General features: G+C 36.9%; 1 protein-coding gene across 6 annotated transcripts in view; it reads right to left on the bottom strand.

The window, feature by feature from the left end:
• Positions 1 to 19,703, bottom strand: part of PRKD1 (protein kinase D1) — a 150,109-nt gene that overhangs the window by 42,761 nt on the left and 87,645 nt on the right. For 5 of the 6 annotated variants that reach the window (XR_007509124.1, XR_007509123.1, XM_049825131.1 and 2 more), the window contains 3 exons: positions 4,252 to 4,383; positions 3,358 to 3,518; positions 524 to 547 (listed from right to left, as the gene is read on the bottom strand). Coding sequence is in view for 4 of the 6 variants with exons in the window: in XM_049825131.1 (XP_049681088.1) it covers positions 524 to 547; positions 3,358 to 3,518; positions 4,252 to 4,383 (317 nt within the window). In the remaining 2 variants the exon portion in view is untranslated. The remainder of the gene's footprint in view (positions 1 to 523; positions 548 to 3,357; positions 3,519 to 4,251; positions 4,384 to 19,703) is intronic. The other variant, XM_049825132.1, reaches the window with a different exon arrangement.

Genomic DNA, 19,703 nt, shown 5'->3' with positions numbered 1-19,703 from the left:
GAAATACAGAATCCTTGACTGTTTGGGGTTTTTTTAATGCAACCAACTACTACACTGCATTACGGTATTAGAAGTTTATTGCTGGTGAGCACTTAAAGATCAGGTTTGTTCAGCTTAAAATAAAATGTTTATTTTCTACATCACTCCAGCAAATTCCCAATGTTCTGAAAGTGAATTTAAAATTTTCTTCCCATGTGTCACTACCAGTAAAAAACGGCTTCAGTCCAACCAACAACCTCTATCATGCCTAAGAAATGAAAAAGCCAGTTTTGTATCAAAATATTTTAATGTCAGCTAATTTTACTGTTTAGTATAAGAATTATGACCTTCACTTTGGAATCTGGACTTTGGAGTTTCACACTGGGTATATCCTTTCTAAAAGAAAAACAAATACTCTTGAGTTCTGAAGATTCTAATATACTAACCTGATCAAATTCCTGCATTTCTTCACATTGACACTCATAATCATAACAGAGGATGTTCCTGCTAGTATGATAGGGAGTAGAGTAAATTCAGTACATACCTCATAGCCAGGGCTGACAGGAGACTGAGACAGGAAGTTGGAAAGAAAGAAAAACAGAACAAAGAAATAAGGGAGAGGAAAAGACAGAAAATAATGTTACTTTTAAGAAGCAAGCATGAATGTGAGATTATTTTATACTCTCATTCTATGTTATGGAATAGAATGCAAAAGTATTGCATTTGAGCTACAACAGGTTACAATCTGGGTTACATAGCATCCTCCTAGTTCTACTTGTTTTTAGCATTTCTGTTGATAAGCTTTACACTACTAAGATAAGAACCAGAAAAAGGATATTGCCCAGATTTTATTCTTTGTAGGTATATTTTTAAAGCTGTACTCGAATATAGTCCCCAGTCAATTTTCAGCTCAAATGAAATACTTCATTGGCTAATGAAAACATTTACACCCAAACTGAAACTGTGTCTGTGTGTGGTGGTTCTCTGTGAAAGGATGATTAAAGTACCCTTTGCAGGATTCCACATTATCCTCTCTCAAAGATTTTTCAGATGCCACAATTCCATAAGTTAAGGCATAACTTCTTCACTTCATCAGTGGCATTTTTCCATACGCCAGACTTACAAGCTAAATTTAACACTGTGCACTAAAGTTGGCTTCTTTCTGGTTCACACAACATCGACAAAAAGGTTCTGAAATCATAACTTAGTTAATAATTCCATCTATGAAGTTCTTCAAGAACTCCTCTCTCAACTGCTCTGACACTACATAGTAAACAGGGGTAAAAATAACTTTTATTTTAGTCCTATTAAAAGAATTGACAGATACCTGATTGAATTCAGTGGTCCCAAACAGAGATGATATTTTGTTACCAGTGATACAAAGTGCCACATCAAGACTAATAACGATTTATACAATTTTGTGAACAAGGATGATGTTTCTTAGTGTATTCACACAGACTGCAGAAAAATGAAACACATTCCAAAGTGCATGCTTTGATTGGTATCACAGTATAAACTGCCATAAAACTTATCTCAAAAGTACTGCAGAAGAATGGAGTCCAAAGGACAGATCTGATACAGGAGAACTGACAAAGCTTATGCACACTTAAAAAAAAAGGGAAAAAAATTGAAACACATTCAATGCAAAAAACCCCCAAACAAAAGACACACAAGCCATAAGTGAGAGCACTTCTGAAAATCTGGTAAATGATACCATCATCTCCTGAAATAAAAGTGAAATAGTAAAGCTATTTCATTTCTCCAGGCTAATGCCCATCCCTGTACCTACTGTAAACAAATTTTCTTTGTGCATGCATGTGTGTGCGCGCACGTGTGATGTGCTGAATCATCAGCATGGGTACACTGACGATTACAAGTTCTCAGAGAAGTATAGCCTGCAGTGTATATGAATCTTACTGTATTTCTTCACTGGCCATTTTAATATTTTCAACAGTTTTAAAACATGTAGCTTTGCAAAACAGGTATTTCATGTAAGAATGTATCAGCAAACAACACAGTCATATAATTAAAAATGTTTTCAAACTGAAACTTTTTGCTATCTTGTAACTGTACAGTGCAGTGAATATTTATAGAAAGTTTACCAGGATGCTCACTCATACAATTTTTTTAACCAAAATTCTAGAAACAATTCAGAATTAGGGCCAGCCTTGCTCAACATTTTCTGTCTTGGTCTGAGTAAGTCAGCATTTCTGAAATGACCTACTGAGAATTATGAACAGTCTATAAAGATTTGTTGCTGCACTTTTTGTAGAACTTAAGCACCTTACTCATTTATGCAGCTTTTCAATTAAAAATACAGATTCATAATGTTAACCTTAATTTCCAAGTAGGTTTAGGCTAATGATAATCAGTAGCATAAGTACATAATTATGGTTCGTAGATGGTACTGCATGTCGCACCAGATCTACATCATTTGCAACAGTGTCCTTTTAGTATGTCAAGTTTAATAAGTTTAATATTCTAATTGAGAGGAAAACATGATAATTGTTGTGTGTACTTATAAATTCTTTCCTCTCTTTTAAACCTTAAGGTTTTCAAAACCTTCCCTTATTAGTGGACTCATTACACACAATGTAAATTCTTAACTATTCAAGTATATTGTGACCATGAATGTTAAAAGGAACAAATGTGCCAAAGATAAAAAATACGTATCATTCTAATTTACTCCAGTCGTTACATTTTGTTCTCAGAAGAGTTGTTTTCATGATGGAAAACTACTATATTAATGCATATACAAGTATACCATATATTTAAGTGTGCCTGTGTGTATACTGTACATCTAGATACATATCTACACACATATATACAAACATATACATACATTCACTGCAAAGATCTGTTTAAGGAAATAATGGAGACTTCTACTTTCTTCTGAACGCTTAGAAATGTGCTAAATATGCAGGCTCCAACTAATTAACTACAGGATTGACTCTGACAGATACTCAGTTTGATACCATGGTGTTTGAGTCACAGTGTTCTCCTTAGGCAAATCTTTCCTATACCATAAACCAATGGATATAATAGAAATTCAACTTCCAGTGCCAGAGAAAACATGCTCCAAGATGCAACTACTCACATTAGCATGAGTGGCAGTTTTAGACCTTCAAAATAACCTAATGCTTGATAAAGGGAGGAGACTCCTGGGAGTATCAGAAGTGACACATACCTTAAACCCACATACCTTAAGCTGGTGACCTCCCTTTTACGTCAGGATGCCTTTTCTCACAGCAAGGCTTTATCATTTACATACCACCCTCCTCTGTGGTCTACAACAGGCAAAACCAGATCCTACAGCAGCAAATGTCATTGTTTCTTATCAGCAACACCCATGGCCTCTATAGCTAGGGAATCCCATACCAGAAGGGCTTCATCCGGCATGCTGGGTGAGGGTTCTGCAGAAACTGTCCGAACAGTGCTGAGACCTGTTAGGGACACGTTTGACAGGCGCCTTTTCCGTACGCCACTGCAGTTGTTAGGGATTTTAAACGCACATCTCTTATGGTAATTTAGACCACATCCTGAAAAAAGAAATTTAAAACCACCTGATTACAGTTTATTACTGGAAAAAGCAAAGATTCCGCCCCCCCCAACCCAACAAGAATTCAAAACCACTACTCATACTTCTGATTAAACATTTTTCCTCTACTCTGCTGGTTTAGCTCCTATATTCTACAAATTTTTGGAGATAACATTACAAGCTCCAAACAGGTATATCTGTAATTAGTGTTTTTTCTTTGATTTTACAAAAATCTGTGGTCTTAAAGTGCAGGAAATTTCTGTGATCAGCATTTGGGAAGTAAGGAAGTCTTTCACTGCAAATAGTATATTCCACTGGATACAGTCTGCCAGGAGTCAAACAGTTGTGGCAAAATGAGAATACATAGGTATTAAAACCTCATATGGCCAGACAGTAATTTCAAGTTAAATGATCTGACTTAACATGATACAGAATGAGGTACAGGCTCAGGCTCGTAAGGGAAGTGTAAGACACAGAAAACCTTTTCTTAAAAATACATATAGACCAATTTTTTTGCACTTCACGTTACAGAGCCGTATCTAGGAGGCCTCAGAGCAGTCAAAAGGATTAGTTCTTTAATCAGTTAATTTTCCTGATAATTCTTACTGTCTCTACCTACTGTAATTTTTCTCTGATGTCTAACCAATTTAAAAGCAGCATCAGAGACAACATGCACAAGTGGAATGGACAGGTCTCTTCCCGAGAGTGAAAGATCACATCTCACTGCAGCTTACCTTCACATTTGAGTCCCTGACGCACCAGCCCCCACAACATTTCTCCACAATGGTCACAAAAGGCTGGCGCTCGATATGAATGAACAAAAAGAGCATGGGGCCGGATTTGAAAGTCTTCAAATGTAGCAGAAGCTGTAACAACAAGATCATTCCAAAAATTAATAAAAATACTAACATAACTAATATGCTTCATTTATGTGGTACTTTGCTGAACAAAGCAAAACCCCTTTTGGTCACTGTGATGATGAACTTTGAATTTTGTACCGGTCATCGTACTATATTTTGAAGATAAAAAGATTGATGATATACCTTCATACTATAATGACCACTGGAAAAAGAACAAAGCTGCTTTTAGAAACTTGTAGCAATAACTTCTCTGAGAATATTTTTCCAATAAAACACAGGAGGATAATAGCATATCAAACATTTATCAGAAATTGCCAGAGTTCAATCAAATGTTGGAAATTTTTCAAAATACTCTTTTACAGATTTGACTCACTACACCTGAATGTATAGATACATAAGATAAACTAAACATATCCAGTAAAGAAACATTCTTGGGGTTATTTTCAGGCAAGTGAAGGAAAATGTATTAAAAATGGGCCATTTCAGCTGACCATTTGGTGTATCTGATTCAGCAGCCTATGCTGGTATTGGTGAACTGATCAAAGTTAAAAATATACATTACAGCTTACATGTAATTATACACCCAATCATCAATAGAGACAAAGACCTTGCAGCAGGCTGGAAGACTGCTGTACATTTCCTGAAGTACCAATCCTTTCAAAGTGATGCAAGCCTGCAACCAGTGTAACAGTTGCAAAAGTTGTAGAGACTAGCTAAAGGCACTAGTGCAAACTATAAAAATAAAAAATGAAAGTGTTTTAAGAACTATTTAGTATACAGAAGCAGCCAGTACCACTATACTTTTAAAAATACACTTTAATGAAATCTTTTTCTTATTAAATACGTTAAACATACATCAGATAGTCTAATGAAAAATACTATGTCAAATGTTGTTAAATGTTAAGCATGTATGCAAACATTTGACCCCATTCAGACTGCCATTTAAACAGGTGATTTAAGTGTGTGCTTACTCTTCACAGATATCAGTACAAATGAACCAGGTATGTAGCCACTTAATAGAAATGCTTTGTCTCTCAGCAAGAAATACATTCCTGATTTGCAACTGAGAGAAAAAAAACCATTTTTTTTAATGGTTCAGTTCAAATGAATTTCTAAAAGATCCAAATGCCCTTAGCCCCTGGCTTGTTCCTTGTGTATTAATGAAAAGAGGACCAAAAATCTGCATACCAATCAAGAAAAGGTTTTTAACTAATTAGAGTGGAGTACCAATACAGACCTATGCCCTGGACTCAGTTCCTTCTGCGCACAAAAATGCTACACTTTGGAAAAAACTTTTCAAAAAATATCCAAAGAAAAATACGTTTCTACTCAACCACTCTAGGGGTTTTTTAACAGAGATATTTGGAATACCATCACAAAAGTAGGATCCAATGACTCCAATGATATCAAACCTTCTTTTTTTAATTTTTATTAAAACAATCTAAATCACCTAACAGTTTATCTAATTCAGGATTTCATTTTCTTTTCCGAGACTTATTCTGTTCCTATTTTCATAAAAAGCCATATTAAAAAGTTTACTTAATTCCTAAAATTAGAACTTCATAAAACAGTCTGACGTGTTAGAACATCCTGAATCTGAAATAAATTAGTTTTATATTTATTTAACAATGTTAGGCCAGGCATTTTATTCAGCCTCAAGGGCTTCCAAACACATAAGGATACTTGTTCAAGTACATTATTTTTCTATTTTTTTTTCCAGACTGCAGCGGTCAAGTTCACTGTTAAAGCAATGCTTACTCTGTAATGGCAGTGCTCTCCTTGGTATACTAGAAAACACAACTCATCAGAATGCATTTTAGATGTTGAACAGAATTCTTGTGATTTTACTTTTTCTAGGACTTAAAGTCAACCATCCTTTCTATGCATATAGCCAGATGTTTTTCTGCAATTCCAACCATATCAAGAATACACTGGAAGGATCAAGCACTCAAACTTTAAAATATATTTTGATGTTATTTAAAATACAAAAAATTTTTATTCTCCACTTGTAAAAGCAGAACAAAATACAGGCATATTAACTTCCCTATTTAATTTCATATTGAAGATATATCAAAGGAACTAGGAAAACCCCTCCCCAGTAGATCATTGGTTTGTAGAGTTCGAGAAGGATTCATTTTTCTGGGCCTTTATATCATCAGCATGCAGCCACCAGGAGGAAAACATGCCACAGCCAGGCAACAGACAGCTCTATGGTCCTACCACATATGGATACCAATTGAGCTACGATAGCCCAGCAGCTGGATGAAATCAAATTATAGATTAAAATCATACTGAACCTAAAGAGAAGTTCTTTAGGAACTAGGACTGGAGAAGGAGGAGCAAGGAAAACAGTTCACAGCCATGCTGTAACCTCTCTGCATAGAAAATACACGCTAGCATCTGTGCTGGTCAGCCTACAGGTTCAGAGGTTTATAGCTCTATGAAGAATATTGCGATTAATACCTCCACTTCTTTGTATAACAAAATGATCATGGAAAAGCTATGTATCTTGGAGCTTTCTAAAGGGAAAGTACCAAGACTGGAATACCATGCCCCATCAGCTTCCAGCAGAACTGCAATGTACACTTTTTTGCTATGGTGTGTCTAGTTTAAATTTGCACATAACAAATATAAAAACAAAAAGCTTACTAAAACAAGATACTCGGTGAGCATGCATTTTTCCCCAAGGGAGAAGACAAGGAAGACCCTCAGACATGATAGACATGAATTTGGATAACACATATGTGACTTCTAGAGATCCAAACTTTTTGTTTATAAAAATACTTTCCTGAGGTTGTTTCTAAAAGCATACAAATAATAATCAAACCACTATTAAAACAAGAGTGATGTGTAAAATAAAAATAGTGTGTCAATCTAGCAAAGGATTTAAGTAGGTATGTAAGTTTATGCCTATTTCCTGAATACCTACCTAAAGTTATACATGTATTTAAATTCTGAGTAAGTGATATTTGCTAAATTGGAAGATTGGAGGAGTTTTACATGGATTTCCTGGGTGGTTTTTCAGATAGTATGAACAGTGCAGTAAAACCACAACTAAGCTTAGGAAAAGCAGTAACTTCATATTAGCTTAATAATTTAGATAATGGATTAAAAATATTTTAATATATCTTCATATTAAAATACTTCTTTTTGTGAAAAATAAATACAAATATCTCTGTAGAAGCAAATCTGAAATTAAAACCTCCCACAAGCAGTTTTGCCTTTGGGATTTGATCATTTGGGTCTCTTCCTGTGTCCTGAATTCAGTTCCATCTGAAGCTGTTAAGGGGATGGAAAGTGTTTTGTTGGTAAGTGTCATTCTCTCAACTCCATTTTTGTTGTACTGGTCTCTTCCCACCCCCCACCATTCTTCACAAATGGTGAAGAAATAATTTATATCCTTTCCATTAAAACTGTAACTGAACATTCCAGTCTCCCCACAAAATAATTAATGGGTTATCATGGCTCATGCTCTTGTAATAAAAAATGTTTCTACTCCCAAGGCAAAAAAGGTAATTTAGAAATTGCTTTATTGTATCTTTTCTTTAGTTCATGTTACAGATAAATGCTACACTTAGCAGTCATAATGTTAGTGCAATTTTAGGGAGGCAGAAATCAAATGTAAAGAAACCTCCCAATGTACTGAACTTGAAGTTGTTGTACCAGTTATTATAAACACACATGCAGTATTACATATTTAGGTTTTTTCATTTAAATGTCCTTCAATTTAAATCTCCTTAAAATTTCTCATACAGTACATGTTGCAAAACAGAGATGATTGATTTTCAAAGAAATTGCCTTTCAATGGAAGCTTAAATTTTGCCTAAGTGTTTAATTGATTACTGAATTAACATTGGGATTTTTTTCCTTGACAGAAAAGTAAATTGTCTGTGCTGAATTACAGCTGGATTTAAATAGTTCTGCAACAGGTTAGGCTGTCATTTTCATGGTGAACTCACCCTCCTGTATCTGCCATATCTGCTACAACACTAGGTAGGTATTGGAGTTAAAACTCAGCAGGCATGAGTTGACTGGCAAAACTTGAACTATATTTCTGTGATGGGAGCAGGAGCTAGTGGTGAAGGGTCCACCTGAACTGAAAGGTCCTGGAAGTTATGCTTAGAAGCTCCAGAAACCAAAGACAAACACAGAAAGGCAGGAAACCATTTCAGGGAACAGTGAAGGACTGCTAGATCCTACCTTCGTACTGAGTTTTGGGGCTGGAATACAAGGGAGTGTAGACCAGCATCCCAACAAATCACTATTAGAGGACTCACTCCACAGCTTAAAGGTACTCTTAGGCACCACCCATCGAGAAGGTTAGCAAGAAACTGAACTTAACAACAAACTACTACATGAGGAACACCAAGCTGTTGGTTGAAAAGGTAACTGAGGCAAGTTCTAGGATGCTTCCAGCATTATCAAAAAAAGATACCAATAGTAAAGATAAGCAGCAATAAATACCATTCTTATTCTACATTTCAATTTTCTTGGCTAAATAACTGGAACTTATCATATCATTTTATATAATGATATATTAAAAAAACCATATCATTTTATACTGACATGATAAATATTCAAAAAATAAAAGACAAGGAGGAAAAATGCATTGTATTTTAAGACAGCTTTAAATTTGGCAAGTACTGCAGAATACAGCAGCAAGAAGAATACAAAACATCATTCTTTCTCCTTCCTTTGAAACTGTTTTGGCAATGTTCCACTCTGCTGAAAGGCATGGAAGTGTTTTGGGTTTTAATTTTTAAGGTAAAAATAGTGTTTTTCTAGGCTCCAGATTTACGGCTCTGCAGACAGCATTCTGTTTTCTTGTCTCATGAAATGATGGTATTTCAGAGCACTATTCACTGAAACCAGTGTGTCATTAGAACTTGAACTGGAAGAAGTATGTTAACCAGCAAGTTACACAAATCTTTAATCTGTATAAATATGGATAATTCATATTTCTTGTTCTGCCACCTGTATGACATAGTTGACCTTCTATGGGTAAACCTAGCACAGCTTAACTTTTCAGAGCATGCAATTCTAGAAGCAGTCATATATGAATTAGGTGCTTCTTTTAAACTTCTTCTATCAACTTGTACTTCATTACTTTTTAAAATTACACGTCTAGAAAGGCTTTCATATAACCACTAACAATCAAAGCTTTAACTTTCAGAATACTCCTGTGTTATTGACTGAAAAAATAAAAATCCTGCTGATGAAGAGAAAGATATGTATGGGTTTTTTCAAATTAAATGGAGAACTTTCTTTATTAAGAAAAATGCTTCTCTAATGTCAGGCTATCCTTTTGCTTTGATAGAGCACTGATGCTGTGAAGGCAACTTTCTGGCTGTATGTAAAATTGTGCAGTAAAAAAAGAAGGGGTTCCAAATATGCCTACAATCATATCCTAAAAAAAAACTTACTACTCTGCAGAAAAGTTTGCAATATTATGTTCTTAATATGATACCATTACACTGTTAACTCTCAAGCTAACTTGTCATCATCTATTTAAGCATTCCTAGTATCACCAAAACACAGACATTGAAACTACAACAGTTTTGACAAGACTATTTCATCAAGTCTGTTAATGACTTGGCTGTTAATGGCTAGTACTCCTTGTTCTGGGCTCAGGAGCAGATCTATCATTCAGCACAGCTGGAAATGAGAACAAGAAGCCATTGCAACTCACAGAGGCAAGGTCCTGCTTTCAGAAAGAGGCAAATGATTTACTGATCATTTTGAGTTCCAAGTCCAAAAGGGCTTTGAACTATTAGCAGAGGTGAGATCCTGCTATTATGAGCAACAGAGCTTCACATAATTGGAGCTGTCATCTAGCATCCACGCCTCTCATAGCATAAGAAACCATCAACCACATGATTAGCAGTACCTTCTTGCAGCTATGAAAAGCAGACATTCTCCTGCTACCCTCTCCCTTTTGGAATGCCTTTAAGAGTAATGTATCCCATTGACTTCCTGTAGGGACTCATAACCGAGTCCTTCCCTACAAGAACTGCTGGCATTCACCACTTAGAAAATAAAAGTAACATACCATTATACTCTATTCCACTTCAAGCACTGATTAAACCTTAACAATTAACAACTGTATATATAATTTCACTGGGCTAAGAGAAAGGAAAGTGTTTTATTCTTTTCACTATTCCACCCTGGCAATCAAAGAGAGTCTCAGTTTTCAGAGTCCCATCAAAGTCAGCAGAGCTAGGACAGTTCATACAAGCCAAAGATTTGATCTCTGATCTCCATATTGAAATCTGATTTAAAAATTTAACAAAGATTATAGGGACCCTAATAATTAATCAGGACTTTCTAAAATCTAGACATGTACAGATTTATAATCACTCATTTCTTTACTTGTTCTGCTCTGAAATAAGGAAACTTGGATATGGACAATTTGGATCTAATCAGCCTTCTGGATACATATATGAGTACTTCAGCACTCTAAATTTTACATGCAGGAAAATCTTTCTAATCCAGTAAATTTCATTTTGTTTTCCTTACTTATTAGTGCTTTATCCCAAAGTTTTAGGTGAAGAATAGCTTAAATTATGAATGTTAACGGTTGGCAGGTAAGTCAGAATCAAATTTTGAACTCTCAAGCAGAAGCCTGTTACTTGGTAACTGCAACTGGTACAGGCTAGTAACAAAATTTTTGGAACACCCAGACTAAGCAAAAGTGGCATGCCCTCAATCCTCCAGCGACAGAGAGACAGGAAACTGAACCACCAGCTACAAGGCTGATCACACAGTGTGCTTCTGCACATGGACTCTTTAGATTGGAAACACCGTGAGCTTGGGGGTCCAGAAACATGAGGAGATGGAAAAGAAAGGTCCCCAAAAAGGAGCAGTCATCTCAGAAAGAAGGGGGGCTGGAAAGATGAAGATCCTGCTTAGAGGTAACATGCTGGATGGAGGTGGGGGAAAGATCCCAGAGATCTGGGAGATGGAGGTCAGGGGACGTCCATGCATTTTGGTTGATGACGCCCAAGACTGGTAGCTGCAAGCACTGGCAGAGCAGGAACAAACACAACTTTGTGCCCAGCCTTCCCTGTCCAGCAGCTACATCCTTACTGGGAGGGGCAGTGGGGAGCTAGAGAATGTAAGGCTGCAAAGGGAGCAAATGAGCCAGCATGGGAGGCATTCAAGTAAGGTAAAAGCTCTGACCTCCTTGGTTCTTAAATAAACCCCAGTATCCAGATTCCCTATGGGTTTTTGTCTACATTGTCTCACCTGTGACGTGAGATTTGAGCAAGAAACTGTAGGAGATGATAAATCATTTACAATCATTTGTCCAGTCCCAGCTCAGACTTTTACTGAGAGTTTTAATAAGAGATTAACATTTATGAGTCAACATGCTTGATTCATCTGTACATTCTGAATTTTTAAAGTTCAATTTTAATGTACTTCTATTCAATTGAGAATGATTCCACAGTTTCAAACCTACAAACTATACAGCACAGTAGGTTTTATATTCATTTGAAACCCCAGCACAGAATTCTTTCTTTATGAATTTACCCATTTTTCACCCACGTCGAAAAAACAGCAATACCTTAGTTCATGGATTCAGGCTCTGTTAATCATAAAATTACACTGCAGAGGTATTAATTTAGCATAGGAAAACAAAATTAAATACTCTGGAAGTTTACTGGAGCTATTGATGCTGTGTTCAAAATGAACTCTGACTACTGGCAATAAGGAGAAGCTCCAAATTAAAAATAGAGCCTCTTGCTCCTTTTCTGTGCTCATGCTAATCTAAATTAATATAATAAAGTAAACACTGTGAGTCTTTTACATCTTTATTTCCTCTGACTTTGTTTTGCAAGTTCTTCACAGTTCTTTTCCAAGGCTTCTGAAAAAAACAAGTGATGGATTACGTGGTTACTGTCAGAATTATACACCTCAAAAAGAAGAGGTGCTCAAAAAGAATTAGTAGCACTTGTAAAACTTCTCTAATCCCTTCAAATTTTTTTCATAAAAGGTTAAGAAAATGGTTTTTTATATGGTGAATAAATGCTGATGGGTAAAAGTATAATGGAATTAAAAATATAGTCTTATGCTGAACTCACTAAGGAACCTCTCTGTACATTAAACTATTTTTAACACTTCAGTGTGAACAATCTGCAAAAGTTTAGATATATCTTAAAAATACCCTAAGAATTCATAAATATACATCCTTATATACAGAATATACACAGGTGGGGGGTTTTTTGCATGGTATAATTGGATGTCCCCTGACGGGATGTGCCCAGAAGTGCTGAGGGATCTGGCTGATGTCATTGCGAGGCCACTCTCAACAATCTTTGAACTATCACGGTGATTGGGAGAAGTGCCCAAAGACTGGAGGAAAGCAAGTGTCACTTGTACCTTCAAGAAGGGCAAGAGGACCCAGGGAACTACAGGCCAGCCAGCCTCACCTCAAGCCCTGGCAAGGTGATGAAACAACTAATTGTGGAAAACCACAATTATTTCTGGCACATGCTTTAGTGTCTGCCTGACTACTAATTCTTTCTTCCAGTCTCAGATCTTTGATATGGGACCATCACAGAAGCATGACTGTATATAACCATTGTGTTTTCTTATCCCACGTCAATCTTTCTAAGAGAAGACTAGAAAAGGGAGAAAGGAACCTAACAATGCTAAGTAAATGAACAATTTACACATGAAGTGCCCAAGACGACACAACCTGGAAAAAATAAATGAATTATAGCTCTGACCTGCAGTTAATTTTTTTAAATGGATTGCAACAATTCAAGAATTACTCATCATGGAAACATCTCCAGTGCCTGGCCAGGTAGATCTGAAGGTCAAAAAGATAAGCAAATTGTTTAGAGAATTATTGTTGTTCCACTAAAGATAACAAAAGTGTTCTACTGATTTAATAGATTTACTCAGGATTTCACCCATGCACATAAATAAATGGGATTCAAATTAACATTGAGAAATGGCAATACTAATACTCCTCACTTGACATCTGTGTTCAGTTTCTGTGAGATCGACCCAAAAAGAAGTATGGTAAGAAAGAAGAACTGACAGATGAGAAAAACTACTGGAGGCATGGAAGAGACTTCCATATAAGGTGAGATTAAAAGACTAGAATTGTTTCATATAGAGAGGATGTGAGTAAGAGTTTACCAGATTCAAGAAGAGGAGGAAGCCAAAAAAACAAACCAGGAAACAAACATAACCCCTGTAGTATAACCTTCAGAAGCAACAAACTAGAGTGACAGGAATCTTCATGTCCTAAGAAGCAGGCAAGCTCTCCAACCTTCTTTTTGGCAACAAGTTACACCTTAACTAGGCTAACAGAAACATTCTTGGGGCCTCTTTAAGAGCCAGAGTGAGCCAGATTTCAGTCAGAACAACAATGTCTCCAGGCTTGAGTCACACTACCACCCAGATATAAAAACCAGCAGATTGCAACCTGTGGCAGTTCCTGAGTCTCTTCCTCCGTAAGTTTCCGTTTCAAATTGTTATATTCCCCAAGGGAATGAGGTTTGCTTGTTTGTCCTCAGACCTGCTTTAGCTACAAACCTCAAGCACTTCCTAAAAGAAGATGTGTATCTTACCACAAAGGGCTGCAAACATCATTTATTGGAAATAACCGTGAGACTGTATGGCCATTTGCTCTTTCAAAATACCAAAGGCAGCAGTCAGCCAATGAAAGTAAATTTGATGAGCTTAATAGTGATACTGAAAGATTTTTTTTTAATTTTTTTTTTTTTTATATAAGCCATATTTAATTTGAAACCTACTGGAGCAATGAGTTATCGAGACCATTTATTCAGAGAGACCGAAAAAGTAGAAAGACTCTCCTAACATTAGATTTTTTTTTTCCCTGACATACATCCAAGCAGTGTAGAATACACTGTTGACAGGTTAACAACACAACTCGTCTGATGGGCAAGTTATTCCAAGTGGGTTACTTTTTATTTTTCATTATGCTCCTCTCTGAATCACATACAGCTGCTCTCCATTCAAGACTCACTACTATCAATTAACGAATACACTGATACAGATGTTTGGTCAAGCATATATGGTCAAAGAAAGCATCAAATGTATCAAATAAAAGCTGTATGACAAATCAGAGTCTTCTACTTAGCCTAGGCGAGGCTTGTTCCCCATTACAAACTGTAGCTACTGAAAGTGAAATGGCAGAGGTAGTTATTTGATGGAAGGGAATGGAGTCTGGTGAAGAAAAGAGAGATCTTCAAGTTTTGGTAGTTTTATGATTAGAATCTGCATTAGTAGCAGCAACAACTGAAGGAATATGAGAAAATGAAGAAAGGAGAAAGAAAATTTAATTGAAGTTTTCCTACTCACATACTCAAAAAAGACAATTTAAATTTTTTAGAGATTAACAATTTTTTTTCTAACGTACAACTTCAAGTGGTCTCCAACGTGGGGTGCACACCCCCCTGGGTGTGCTCAAGACGATCCATTAGCATGCAGGAAGAAAATATTAGAACTTCAGCAACACATGTAAGTTATAAATAAATAGATATACATATATGGCGGGTGTACGCTAAAAAATTTTTAGTGATGGGGTGCACAATAAAAAAAATGTGGAGACCACTGATATATAGGACTTGCCACTCTACCTTTAAGAAAAACTCAAGTGCTATTAAAGACAAAGGCTGTGAAATAATTTATAGCAACATCCAAGTTTCACACACCATAGAGTAAGGAAAGACTAAACAGATTAAATAAATTTGTGAAACAGTAAAGAGAGTTGATTCATCCTTTGATGGAAGTATGTTTTGTATTAACATGCACTTTTGTTTTCTCTATCAACGCCTTTATAATGATAAGCATTTCATATTGAATCAGAATGCTAATCAGATGATACCATCACATTAAAAGTCCAAATGAGCATGGAAACATCCAATAAAATATAGGACAATCTACCACAGACTCCAAGTTTCATTCATCACCTCAAGTCTTTTGAGAAAGGTTCAGCTAAAGTGGGGGCTGCTGAAGTGTAATACCTGACTAATCTATTGAGCTGTTACTAAGTGGGTTATGTTAGACTCAGTCAAAACAATAATATCTAAAACATTTTAAAGAACAATAAATGTGATGTGTATCATATTAAAACTAGTAAAAATGACTAAGAAAGGAAAAAAAATTGCCTCACCCAAGTGAGAATAAGATATTTTAAGGAAAATAAGGTTTAAGTTCAGAGGTTTTAACCTATAAACCTACTATATAACATAGAATGAACATCAAGAATTAATTAGATCTGCTTTAGAAGCTGACAGCTATTTTTTTAATGCATTAACTGCAATGAATGTAACTGTAATGAATTGTAATCAACTTCAATCCCACCTTTCTTGGAAAGCTGGCTATATAACTTATTAATGCATAATAATTAAAAATAATGTAATTGCTTATTCTACCTTAATCATAAGAACTCAGAAAAATCGCAGGTGTTGAAATTACCCGTTAAACTGATGTAGCTTGAAAAATATTTCTTCAGTGAAATCTTGTGATAAGAATACAAAAGCATGAGAATGACTGGATCAGATCAAAATCTACTATGCCTGGAATCCTGCCTTTCAAAGATGAGTTCCCAAAGCAGTGTCAGCATCTGGTGTTATTTCCCCAGACCACCACCTCAGATGCCCGTGCTCTGCAGCAAAAGCATTCTGTGAAGCAGAGAGGAGGTCATAAAGACAGATGACACCAGGGCAGTGACATTACAAGCATTTTCTGTTTTGTCTCTGTTTCTTTCCTAGGAATTCCAAGACTTGTATTTGCTTTTTTTGATTGGTACTGAGCACGTAGATGGTTTTCATACTGTAAATTGAACTTCTCAATTTTTGGTAGCATCAGCTAACTCCAAGCCTGTTGTTACATAGATAAAAATAAAGAAATTCCCCAACACTGTCTATTGATCTAAACTGAGTTTCATCTGGAGTGACACTGACACTTACTAGTCATGCTTTCCAGATCATGTATGAATGTATTTAACAGCACAGACCTAAGAACGTCTGCTAGTGGCCTGTTTCCACTGTGAAAACAGCATGTATTTCTACCCTTTTTTCCCTAAGTCATACTTAATTATTTATCTGTTTGAGCATCTGTCCTCTTCTTTCATGAAAGCATAGTTTCTTTCTGAGCCTTTGGAAAAGAAAGTGTCTGTATGACTTCTGGAAAACCAAGTATGCCATCTCAACTGAACAGAAAATTGATATTTTCATTACAAAGCACACAAATAAATTGAAAATGTATTATCTCTGAAAATTGGACAATTAAAGGTATACAATGTAGGATGTCTGATCTACTAGCTTGCAGTAGAACACTGACCTCTCATAAAAAGGTCTTGTCCTGACAGAAGGATTTGCGTAGTTTCTCTCAAGGAGAATTCTTCTTCCTTACCAACAACATTTTTCCCAACATTTAGTTTTATTTTTTTTATAACTACAAAATGACAGTGTTTATAGAATCACAGAATCATTTAGGTTGGAAAAGACCTTCAAGATCATTGAGTCCAACCATCATCCATGCCCACTAAACCATGTTATGGAGTACTCTGTCTACGCGCTTTTTGAATACCTCCAGGGATGATGACTCAACTACTTCCCTGGGCAGCCTATTCCAGTGTCTGACAACCCTCTCAGTAAAAAAAAATTTCCTAATATCTAACCTAAATTTCCCTTGCCACAATTTGAGGCCATTTCCTCTCATCCTATCTCTAGCCACCTGACAGAAGAGGCCAGCACCCACCTCACTACAACCTCCTTTCAGGTAGTTGTAGAGAGTGATAAGGTCTCCCTTCAACCTCCTTTTCTCCAGGCTAAACAGCCCCAGTTCCCTCAGCCACTCCTCATAAGTCTTGTGCTCCAGGCCCCTCACCAACTTGGTTGCCCTTCTCTGGACACGTTCCAGCAACTCCATGTCTTTCCTGCAGTGAGAGGCCCAAAACTGAACACAGGACTCGAGGTGCGGCCTCACTAGTGCCGAGTACAGGGGGACGATCACCTCCCTGCTCCTGCTGGCCACGCTATTTCTGATACAGGCCAGGATGCCGTTGGCCTTCTTGGCCACCTGGGCACACTGCTGGCTCGTATTCAGCCGGCTGTCAACCAGCACCCCCAGGTCTTTCTCTGCCAGGCAGCTTTCCAGCCTCTTTTCCCCAAGCCTGTAGCACTGCATGGGGTTGCTGTGACCCAAGTGCAGGACCTGGCACTTGGCCTTGTTGAACTTCATACGATTGGCCTCAGCCCATTGATCCAGCCTGTCCAGATCTCCCAACTTGGTGTCATCTGCAAACTTGCTGAGGGTGCATGCAATCCCCTCATCCAAATCATCAATAAAGATATTAAACAGAACGGGGCCCAACACCGAGCCCTGGGGAACACCACTTGTTGGACCCGCCGCCAACTGGATTTCACCCCATTCACCACAACCCTCTGGGCTCGTCCAGCCAGCCAGTTTTTCACCCAGCAAAGAGAATACTTGTCCAAGCCATGAGATGCCAGCTTCTCAAGGAGTATGCCATGAGAGACAGTGTCAAAGGCCTTGCTGAAGATTAGCAACTGAACAAGTTTTAAAAATGTCATCTAAAATGTAGGGATTGGCGCTCGGAAGATCTCGCGATGTACGGAAAGAGAAGGGTTAAGGGAGGCGGGATGACCGACAGACAGTATATAAGGGCGTGACGCAGTTGAATAAACGCCATTTGCAGCATCCTCATATTGGTGTCAGTGCTCTGTGGCCCAGGGTATGGTGGACCCTGTGCCGAGTCCCACGGGGTGATCAGACGAATGTCTACACTAAAACCTTGACACAAGTGAGAAATTATTAGAGTTCAGAAAGCTTACTTAAAAACATAAAGGAAATTTTGTTTCTATGAAGAACCACACTGCTTGCTTTCTTGCAATCCATGTTCACAAAATCCTGCCATTATTTTAGATTTTATGATGATGATTAAAAACTTACAGAAAGACCCAGGGAAGAATAACTAGCATGGCCTGCATTTCTGTAAGAGCACTAGAAGCAAAGTTGACACATTAACTGTTTCCCTACTAACGTTTGCCTGTTGCGTATCATTTTACTCAGTGTATGCTGTCAGTGACGCAGCCAGAGAATGTAAGGAAGTGGTGTTGATAGGATATCTGGTTTTTTCATCCTATTTTTACCTACTCTCTCCTGCAGCAGAAAAAGAATGGTAAGGCAAGACGGGAGGGGAAGTTCTGAAAGATTCTGCTTATGCAGAAAAACTAGAAATCTTGAACTCTGTATCCAGAAGGTAAAAATTATAACACTTACGAGCTGAAGACAACGAAGCAAAACATAAACACAGAAGAAAAGAATCATTTAGTCCTAAGAACTTCAAACACAAATTCATCTATCTGAAATTCATAATCGCAGAACAATGTAGGCTAATGAACAGTGAAGGATACAAAAATCAATCCACTCTAACCAGTAAAGAAATTTCTACAGAAATAAGAGAAAAGATGACAGCTAGAGATGATTAAAATGCCATAGAGAAAGAATAACTGTAAAAGATATCATCTTAGACAGGATAGAGAAAAGATAGTTGTATTTCTCAAAGTCACCAGAAAAAGAATGTGTTAGCATAGCTATAAAGACACCAAGAGAAAGATGCTTTCAATCACAACGAAGCAAAATTGCAAACTGTGACCAACTATATAAGTACTATAAAATGGTGTTCAAAGATATAACATCATAAACTTTATCTCAAGGAGCTGGCAGTCAAACTAACAGTACAATCCAGTTATATGTTGATATATGGCATTTACTGTAATTGTATAGTTATCCACAGCTTTTATTGAGTTCAATATATTTTATCATATACAAGACAGTATAAGCTGTACTGAATCCAAATAAAATGTCCACATCTAATGATCAGGTGGTGTACCATCTATGTGATACTAAACCAGAAACAGCTTCTTAACAAAAGCAGTGGATCAATTCCTGCCCTCAGCAGCTCAGCAAGGGAACATAAAATAGCTGCTATTTGACTTTCTTGCTTCAGGAATGCTGCCAAGGTGAGCACAACTGCTCACAACAAGCAGATGAAAGTACGTTCTTCTAATTCACACAAGATGCTAACACTTCATTGGCTGCCTTCCAGAAGCGGGCAAAAATCTCTTACATCCCAATGTAATTTTGCCCCAGTAAAAACAGATAGAATTTTTATAAGCAAACTCATATTAAAACTGTAAAGATAAAATTGTTTTTTACTCTAACATGAAAAGACTTGGCAAATTTACACAGCAGTTTTTAATAAACTTTCAAGAACAAGGTATAGCATAGGACATAAATTATGCTGGGAAGAACATAAC

This window comes from Accipiter gentilis, chromosome 22 (assembly GCF_929443795.1).
Source record: "Accipiter gentilis chromosome 22, bAccGen1.1, whole genome shotgun sequence".
Lineage (NCBI taxonomy): Eukaryota > Metazoa > Chordata > Aves > Accipitriformes > Accipitridae > Astur > Astur gentilis.
The sequence above is the reverse complement of the archived record's forward strand: the minus strand, read 5'-3'. Positions and strand labels throughout refer to the sequence as shown.